Source organism: Astatotilapia calliptera, chromosome 3 (genome assembly GCF_964374335.1).
Source record: "Astatotilapia calliptera chromosome 3, fAstCal68.1, whole genome shotgun sequence".
NCBI lineage: Eukaryota > Metazoa > Chordata > Actinopteri > Cichliformes > Cichlidae > Astatotilapia > Astatotilapia calliptera.
In genome coordinates, this window is record NC_137424.1 from 24,763,063 (window position 1) to 24,773,518 (window position 10,456).

A 10,456-nucleotide genomic window follows, 5' to 3' on the forward strand; every position below is an offset into this window, starting at 1 on the left:
GTGTGGAACAAAGGGCCAAAATCAAGATCATGGCCAATAAAAGAATGACTAGAATTCAGGGATCACTTTCAGAATTTTTGAGTTTTCCAGTTGTGCGCACCTGCTGCTCATTGCCACCTCTCTACCTGAAAGTGAATAAGAACTGTTTGTGTGCAGTTTGTCACAGTGTTTTGTTACTTAAAGGTCCAGCTGCTTAATTCACAGGGAGAGAAAAGAAAGAACACTAACTCCACTCAGAGATGAAGAAAGACAAGAAAGACAGCACAGGAGAGGAAGAAGAGAGGTTGGATTTAAAGGTAAGGATTGCTCAGTGTGTAAAGCTCAATATCCAAGTAGTTTCTCAATTCTCAACCAAACCAAGTAGTTTTAAGCTGTGGCTCAAAATCTGGTCTCTGAATACAAATCATTACTTTTGAGGTTGTGGGAATATATTTCACCAACTCCTGTGCAAAAGTGTTGAGTGGTCAGGGCCTGTTCTGTCTTGCTGTTTAAGTGAGCATCTAGGTTGGTACTTTGAATTCTGTGCTCATTTTTATTTACTAGGCAATTCATTTACTGGGCAATTCATTTAAAGCGGTCTCGTCAAGTATCATGTGAAAATTATAATTCAACACCACAACATACACCTACTGTGATTTGGCACAGTATGAATAAAATTTAATTGAATTTCACAGAAAAGTTTAGACATGTACAAAGTTACCAGTCCATGTCGAGTGCCCTGCAGCCATTCAGAATAGATGCAAATTATGGGGGAATTTCCAAAGGATTTCACAGAGGTAGCAACTTTTCTTTTCTCACTAAAACACAACAGCAATCATTTATTGTTACATTACACATATGGAAGTCATTTTTAAGTTCTGGCAGTGCTGATCCTGTTTCTCATATACTGTCCTACTCATGGGTTAATGAACTTGTATGGCCCTGAGTAATTACCTGTCTACATTTTTTGCCATGTTACATTATAGAGTCAAGAGGATACCTCAGTGAAAACTGTCATGTTTCCTTCTGAGTCATGCATGAAAATCCAGATACTACACACTACACTATTAAATTTATAGTGTAATTTACACTGTAACTCACACATTCAATTGTTTAAATTTGATAAATACACTTTAGAGAAAAAACAAAACTTTATACTATTTTCATGGTTTCCCGTCTTTTCCGTCCAATTTCCAGTGATTTTCTCATTTCATTAATGAGAAAATCACTGTTAGGCTGCGTTCTTAATGGGAAACACATTGCATTAATCTCAAAGATACTCTAGCGAAGCACTCAAAATTCCATGTATGAAAATGTCTCCAAATAATAATAATGATGATGGCATGGTGGTTAGCACTGTTGCCTCACAGCAAGAACAAACTTTAGAATTTTTCTTTTGGCTGTATTTATCTGTTGCTTTTCACTTATTATAGTACTGCAGGTCTTTCCCATCAGAATCCAGATATGGTGATTTGGCTTTTTGAACTGTTAGTAGGAATCAGAGTGCAATGAGCAAAAGTAACAAGGCAAGGCATGACATTAACAACTAGGTTACAATAGGCTTTTATTACACTATGAACTGTTTTAAAGGTGCTATAAAAATCAACTTTATTGTTATACTGTATAGCTTTATGAGGAAAATGCCTGTTCACACAGGTATTGTCTACATTACACAAACAATATTATTAAAGAAGATCTATTTTATCATTTTACTTAAAAGGGTTACAATATAATATTCAGGAATGCATTGTGGATATTAATAAAGCAAAGACGCACTAATTTCAAAGCTCTGTCTTCTTTCATGTTTCCTCTTTCTGAAATACTAATTTATGAGGCTGCTCTCTCCAAGTCAGGGTGACAAAGCTCACTCCTTGCTGGTTCAACCTTAACTGGAACTGGGAGACACAAACAGCAGCCATTTAGAACATTTTCTCAAATTTAAATATATTTGTTTTGTTTTTTAATTAAACATTTGTTCTTAATTGGCCTGAGATCAGGCTGAAAAAAGGAACTATTTAAACTCAGGACTTACCTTTTTCAGGATTTCTGATTTCACAATAGGATCATTCAAATCCAGAGCAGAGGACCCAGGATTCAGTCTCAGCTTAATTATCTGCTGTTTTACTAGTATGGAATGGGGAGAGGAATTTAACATGCCTGGAATTTTATTCTGACATACTAGAAATGTGAAAGTTAATAAATGAGCATTAAACATGAGTTTCCCCAATGTAATGCAGTCTCTTCCACTGAAGGTAAGGAAACTCACCGGGTGGAGGGAAGTTGTAGCAGACAAAGGGTAAGCTTGTTTCACAGGACAAAAACCTAAATTTTCCTGAACTTTTCAAAGCCAAAACACCACACATGACTTTCATTGAGTCAATCGGGTTTGCAACGTTGTCAAAATAGCCAAAGTTGAATCTGCTCTGATCGGACCAAAAAAACCAATTAGGCCTGCTTAAACCAATCCATGCCCGATCGCCACTTGGCACCAAGCTCTGGACCATCTGGTTCTCTATGTCGTTCTTCACAGTGACCAGGCTTGTGAAGTTCTGGCTGCAGCAAGCCTGAGCACTCCCCCAATCCATTGCTTCATCAACAAGAACAAATTCAGGCTCTAGCTGTGTTCCTGTAGTTAGGGATTGGGTAAAACCACAAGTGAATCTGTCGGCATAGTAAATTTTAAAATGATCTTTATCAAAAAAAAAAATGTCTTGCTCTGTACTCACCATTATTACAGATAAATGGATATTCTTGTATCCATATCTCATCCTGCCATCCTCCATCTTCTCCAATGGAGACGCATGTTTCTCTGGCTCCATAAAAATCTGGTTCATTAGTATTATTTTCCCAGTTCCTATATTCAGCCCCACGTCCTGTGGTCCTATCTGACCACATCCAGGCAATTTTAGCGTACAGACCGATCCAGATCTCAGCGTCGTTACCAGTTGAAGATACTATGTTCCTCAACTGGTTCATTTGGACCATGTTGTCAATAGTTGCCAGGTCTTTATATCTCTGTCTACAATAGGTCTGAGCCATGGTCCAGTTCTTTGCATCAGTAACATAGTGATACTGACGATACAGGCAGGTGGAGATGTGCCACCCTGTGAAAGTAGCAATTTCGATTTGTTTAAGATTGTATCCGTAGTCTCATTCTCTTTATAAATAACCCATCAGTACCTTAAAACACTTTGACTGTATGTTAATATACAAAGCATTATTAGAAATTTATCAGAGAATTCACTGACCTGTAAGATGTAAAAAAACCAATAAGATCCTCTTCTGCATGATATTACTGTATGGGTTGTTTGAGTCAGGATGCTGTTGATATCGCTGTTGCTCAGGCAAATGTAGGAAAATTCAATTCAAAGTAGAAGAAGGAGATTGACGAGCAAAACAACAGCCTTTTATGCTCAGATCTGTCTTTTTGATAGACCAGTATAGTGTCTGCATCACTGCAAATTCCTCCCAAATCCATCTTTCATTTTCTGACTAGCCTCTCGCCCAACACGTGAACAAGACCCAGAGATACTTAAACTCCTTCACTTGGAGAAGCAACTCATCCCTGACCCAGAGTGGGCACGCCACCCTTTTCCAGTTGAAGACCATGGCCTCAGACTTGGAGGTATAAGGTGAACCGCTCCAGTGAATGCTGAAGGCCACCACCAGATGGATCCAATAGAACCAAAAGACAGACATGAGACTCTGAGGCGCTTCTGGCTACACCTAGAAATTCTTTCAGTAAAAAATTGTGAATATAATCTGTGACAAAGGGCAGCCCTGGTGAAGTCCAATACCCATCGTTAACCAGTCCAACTTATTGCAGACAAGCCTGTATACAGTTATACAGAGATTGAATGACTTGTAGCAACAAGCAAGACACCCCATACTTTGACAACGTGGCCCACGGGATTCTCTGAGGGATGCAGTGAAGTGTCTCCAAGTCTACAAAACCCATGTAGACTGCTTGGGAAAACTCCAATACATGAATATCCTTAAGACGATAAAGAACTGGTCCAGCGTTCTGTGACCAGGATGAAAACCACATTCTCAGATGCGCTGACCGTGGACACGCTGGTGCTCCCAAATCACACGACTAATTTACAGATGATGTACCAGGAAATTGCAGCCTTGGTGAAGCAAAACGTTTTTGGAGTGAAAGCAACAAGAAAAAGTATAGGCGATATCAATAGCGAGTTTTGAGATGTGAGATTTGTGACACGTGGCATGTTTGGAGGGTATAGCCAGTGTGTCTTGTGTAGTTAGTGTGTTTTTGTTTTGTGTGTCAAAACAATGAGGCCACTACTGAATGTCACTGTTGCTCCTCCATCTTGTGGTGGACAAACTATTATGTGAAGTGGCACAGATTTTTTGAGTGGTATTTTCATGTCTCACCTGACTGTTACTATAATTTTAGTCACAGTTTTAAATAGTTCTACGAAAAAGGCCTGAGGCATTGGCTCAGATTCTGCTTTATCTAAAACATATCAGTGGGATTAAGGTAGGTCCTCGAAGTATTGCTTTCACTGCCTGCCTATATCCTCATTTGAAGTCAGCCGCACCCCATCTGCACTGTACATCGTGTAAGAAGTTTATGGTTTCCCAGAATTCCTTTGATATTAGTCCCAAAGTCTTTTTCCATTGCCTCACTGAACTCCTCCCATACCCAAGTGTTTGCTTCAGCCAATGCCCAAGCCCCACTTCATTCAGTTCCCCAGTACCTATCAGCTGCTTCTGAATTCCCACAAGCTAACCAAGCCCAGTAGAAGTCCTTCAGCTGCCCACATAGCAGACAGGTCTGGCCCGGATCTGGTGTCAGGCGAGTGCTGCTGGCTGACTTCTGGCATGGTAAGTTTTACCTGCTCACCCTTACTAGTCTTCCTTCTGTGATTCTCTAATGTTATTTTTCATCGAGAAAATTCACAAAATACACCAAGACCTGGTTTCCGATGTTCCATTTAGCTCTTCCTTTGTAATTCATCTCCCATCACACTGTTTTTCTGCTTTCCAGTTCCCCTCGGTTCAGATCTCATCTGTAAGTCAAAACCTTCTACTTGTCAGCTAGACCCCATTCCTACAGCTTTGGTTAAGGCATGTCTACCTTCTTTGCTTCCCCTCATATCTGCTATCATCTATTCTTCACTTACCACTGGAACTGTTCCTGCTTCCCTGAAAGTTGCTGCCATCACCCCAATATTGAAAAAAAAAAAAAAAAAACCTGGTCTAGATCCCAATAATTTTGAGAATTTTTGGCCTATTTCCAATCTACCATTCCTTTCAAAAATTCTTGAGAAAATAGTTGCCCTACAATGCCATACAGCCATTCATACAGATTAATAATAATCTGTATGAACAGTTCCAGTCTGGTTTTTGCCCCTCCACTGAAACAGCACTTATAAAAATAACCAATGATCTTTTTATGGCAGCTGACTCCAGTTTACTTTCCATTCCTATTCTCCTCGATCTGAGTGCTGCTTTCGACACTATTTCTCACTCTGTTCTTCTCAGTAGGCTAGCCTCCATCGGTCTCTCCCATACTCCACTAGCCTGGTTTAAATCATACCTGTCTGATCGCACTCAGTTTATTCAACTCAAATCCTTTACTTCTCAGCCCTTCCTCTGACCACTGGCGTGCTCCAGGGATCTGTCCTGGAGCCCCTTCTTTTCATCATCTACCTTCTTCCACTTGGACACATTTTCCATGGTTGCTGTTTCTAAAAATATTATTCCACAATTTCCTAATTATTTTGACAGCAAAAAATTCAAATGCTGTGAGAATCACATATTCATTTAGAAATGTTTGTAAAGGCAGAATGCATGACTAGTTGTTTGCTGAAAACACTTGAATTTAAAAATTAAGTGGCGTGACCCGATACTTGTGTTCAAATCGTACTCTTTGGCGCTGCTGTACTGGGCCCTGGTCCGGATGGGCTTGGGCCCCCTTTCCCTAGCGGGTTGCAGAGTATGGGGGTGCCTACTGGGGTCAGCGGGGGAGCTGGCCCCAGGGAGGGGTCACTTGCCCCTCCCTTCCTTCCCTCCCCATCTCCAGCTGACTCCCTCTTCCCGCTCCACCACAATCACCCACACATGCAGGGCCTTGGGGTAAGGTTGTGTCACCAGGGTGCAGGGGAGGCATCCCCCCCTCTGTCCCCTTCTGGCTGCTTGTGCCTCAATTTTATCTCACAACTTAGACATTCACATTACTCACACTCTCATAACACATACATATAGGATCAGGGGGGTGGGCATGCTACACGCACTCCAAAAGACCATCAGGGTGTACAACCTCACCCCTGGCGTTGTTGCCCACCTCCCAATTTTAAATACACGTAGACATTGAGGGCTAGCAGGAGGGGCTATGTGCTTACCTGCTGCTCTCTGGCAGGTAGCTCCATGCCCTCCTGGGTTTTAAAGGCACCTTAGAACACACATGCATCAACACTACATATGAGCGAGCGGAGGGAGGTTTGGAGTCTTCACACACCCCCGTTCTCTGCGACCTGCTGGAGCGGGGGGCCAGGTGGAGGAGTTGGCCGTCCGACTGGGGTCTGGAATGTGGGGCCTCCCTGCTGCTGCGGAGTCGGGGCGGTCTGCTTCTCCCCACCCCAGGGAAAAGGGTAACACCACCTGGGTCTGGGTGCAGTTTCCCCCTCCAGGGGCAAGGGTACCTAGACCCGGGGCTTAGAGTACGCCTGGGGAGTGTGATCGTGTGTACAGTGTTTCTCTATGTCTGTCTCCACGTTGGGTGAGTTTTGAGTAATTGCATATGAGAGCATGAGGGGGGAATGGATGTTTGTATCTGTGTGTGCCTGTATGTCTGCTGAGTGAGCCCTCATCTGGGACTCTCCTCAGCTCTTTCTGGGACAGTGGCGCGGCTGCCCCTCTGTTGGTCTTCCTTGGTCTCTTGTGTTCTGGGGGCCTCTGGATGTCTGGAGTCTTGATCTCCTCCATACCTGCTTCATGCCCTGGAGGACGGGGCTGTGGCCCCCCCACACCCTCTAGCAGATCATTACATGAAGGAACCTTTTAAAAACAAGCGCGTTCATGCTCACAGGTGTACACACGGGTGCTCACACACACAAACAACACCCTTTTTGGCTCCTACCTCAAAGCACACTGTGCGCTGTCGATCTTACGTGCTGCACAATAATGTTTAATATTTAGTATTTACAGTCATAATGTTGTTTATTCTATTGCTCTCGTTTTCTTCTGCTTCTTTTAAAAATTAAAAAAAGTATCTACTGTTATCTATTATTAGCTAGTTTATTGTGATGGAGTTGTTTTTATTATGTTGCTCTTTGTTGTCTGTTTTCTCATCTCCATACAGGTGATCCAGGTGTTTTGTTTGTTTTTCCTCTTTTTTTCTTCCCCCCTTTCTCACCATCTCTTCTCTGCTCAATTTTTGTTTTTCTCCCTCTCTTTCTTTCATTCTTCATTCATCCCCCAGTCATGTCTGTCCCGTCTTTAAAAAACGAAAATAAAATAAATACATAATCATAATAAAGGTCAATCAAATGGACCAATATGGCAAGGCCATGATGATCCACTTGGTAAAGTAAATCCAGTTGGCAGTTGTGCAGACAGGTTGTGATATTTTACAACAAGGCATGTCAATACTAAATGTATGTTTTGTCTAACCAAATCACATTCAAATGACTTACATTCTTAAGTATGCTTCAGTGGTTATGTAAATGTTTTATCTCATGACCAAGAACAGCAGTATTTATGACTGACAAAACTGACAATAACATCTGTGGGGGGAAAAAAAGTTAAGTTGGATATTTGTTTCATTGAGCACTTTTTCATAAGAGCACATGTATTCCTGACCATGTAGCAGTTTTCAGTGTTGTAAACACTGCAAGATCGATGTGGTTTTTAGTATACTTACCTAAATTATACCTGCCATTCTTTCATTTAGACACTATAGGTAAGTGTAGCAACTGACAATTTTGGGGAGTTGAGCAGAACAGTTAATGAATTTTCTCCCCACTGCTACAAAGTGTTTGCTCATAAGGCGCTGCATGATAATTGAGTATTCTAATATTGCATTGTATACAATTCATATTTTCATTTTTAAAAACCCTAAAAACAACAGTCAAGCCTGCCTTTTAATTGTGGGGTGATCAATTAGATTTTGTCTTAGCACCTGAATATTCAGGATGTTACATATAAGGAGAATTAAATTCTGAATTCAAGCCAATGAAGATAAGTTGATATGAAAGCAACATCATCCTTCACGCTTGTCTCTGTCAATAATCCCACATCCATGTTTTGGTTCAGCCAAAGGTTTTTTAGGGAGCTTTCAGGGGCACCTGATAATGAGCAACTGCAGTAATCCAGCCTAGATGTAACAAACACATGGATTACATTTTAAGTTTTCACTTTGACCTCAAGAGCTGCATAGCCTTTTAAGATGATAAAGTCATGAGACTTTGTTGAACCATCTTATAGGGATGGGTATATCTATAAGGTTACATTTTTAGAAGTAGCACACTCCACTTTATCATGTTGGCTCTCTTCTGAGCTTTAGAAGAAGGCATGTTCAAGTGAAACTTTTGTGTAACCAAATCACATTCAAATGGCGTAGGTTGTTAAGCTCATTTTTTTTCATATAAATTTGCTTTCCGTAAAACCAACAAGATTTACTTCTGGTTAATTAAACAGATACATAGTACACAATTAAATATCCAAAGTAAAGATGCCATAACTCATAACTTTATTACAAATTAATTATTATTTTTTTCTTGTCTTCAGTTTGATTCATAACATTAAAGAAGGCACTACGTATCTTTACATATAGTGCCATGAAAAAAATTATTTGCCTCCTTTCTGACAACTTAGTTGTTTGCATATTTGTCATGCTTAAATGTGTTAGATCATCAAAAGAATTTTGATATTATACCCAATATTTATCCATTTATGGCCCAAGGGAAGCCAAACTGATTTGTTGTAGACCTTGAGTTAATGATACAAGTGTATGGATTCCTGTTACCTGCTTTTTTGATTGTAATATCTACGATCTTAGTCAATGCAACAGAACTATGGATAAACTAAAATGTGCTATCTTTCATTCTTATCTTTAAAGGAATCTTTTTAGAAAATAATTAATAATAATAATTAAAAGACAAACTGCCAACTCTTGAGCCACGATCGCCCTTTAATTGAACTGTAGTTACAAGGTTTCGCTTTTGAAGTAGTGTAGAAGGTCTGTTCCCTGACATTTGAAAGAGATCAATTTGTCAGAACTACAAGCACACCAGGAATATTTGAAAGATGACCAGCAGGTGTCACACTCTGTCCTAGTGATGTGCGCATCATGAACAAATTGTTCAGTACTCGAAAATCACTTTACTGAAGCCCAACTGACTCACTGACTCATCCCTGTTGCTAATTTCATTAGTAGAAATATATCTAGCTTATAATTAAAATTAATATTATTTAATTAACTTTATTTTAATAAAGTTTTATTTTATCTAATCTAATCTAATAACTTTAATCTCAGCCAAACCAATTTCCTCACAAACAAACAAAACACTGAAAAAAGCCAAACAATAACATTTTTAGGTTGTCTAAGTGACTTCTATATCACATTTAACCTGAGTAGCGAATGTCCACGGTTATCTGAAAATGATTTGCCGGGAGTTGTGCCGTTCTCTGCGGCTCTAGTGAACCCTCGACCTCTCGGCTAGCTATTGAGCTGGAGGGTAACAGACGTCTCAGAAAACTGTGAATTATGGGATATGGTGGGCCACGAAGGACACGCCCAACCCATCCTTCAAATTCGGGGAAAAGGAGGACACATTTGTCGGCTGCAGTCAGAGGAGTCTACGAATTTGGACAGCCTTCGGCGCATCACTGTAAATGGCCTGTATTTATATAGCGCTTTACTAGTCCCTAAGGACCCCAAAGCGCTTTACATATCCAGTCATCCACACACACATTCACACACTGGTGATGGCAAGCTACATTGTAGCCACAGCCACCCTGAGGCGCACTGACAGAGGCGAGGCTGCCGGACACTGGCGCCACCGGGCCCTCTGACCACCACCAGTTGGCAACGGGTGAAGTGTCTTGCCCAAGGACACAACGACCGAGACTGTCCAAGCCGGGGGTTGGAACCAGCAACCTTCCGATTACACGGCAAACTCCCAACTCTTGAGCCACGATCGCCCCACTGTGACGTAATCGGTCTACAAATGCGTCCTCAGGATGTAGCCCATGAATTTGGACACCCTCACTCACTCACCCCTCTCTCCTAGTTCACAGCTTCTTCTTCTTCTTCTTGGTTGGCAACGTTAAGGCGCATTACCGCCCCCTGGCTTACAGCTCAATGGACATTTAGATGAGAAAATATATATTTGACACATTTGAGGAAAATACTAATACAATAAAATAAAATAAAAATAAATAAAATAAATGTTCTTTTTTGCTCTATAAAAATAGTTGCTTTTCTTTTTCAATCATTCATCTTAGCAGT

The 10,456-nt window shown here is 40.8% G+C and overlaps 1 protein-coding gene across 1 annotated transcript; it reads right to left on the reverse strand.

Moving 5' to 3' along the window:
- Positions 1 to 784: 784 nt before the first annotated feature.
- On the reverse strand, positions 785 to 3,294 carry LOC145426057 (lymphocyte antigen 75-like). Its single transcript, XM_080299610.1, has 5 exons — positions 3,228 to 3,294; positions 2,706 to 3,083; positions 2,246 to 2,605; positions 2,012 to 2,103; positions 785 to 1,874 (listed from the first exon to the last, which is right to left on the reverse strand). The coding sequence occupies exons 1-5, from the start codon at positions 3,265 to 3,267 to the stop codon at positions 1,779 to 1,781; spliced, it is 966 nt and encodes a 321-aa protein (XP_080155736.1). The 5' UTR covers positions 3,268 to 3,294; the 3' UTR covers positions 785 to 1,778.
- Between the last annotated feature and the right edge of the window lie 7,162 nt (positions 3,295 to 10,456).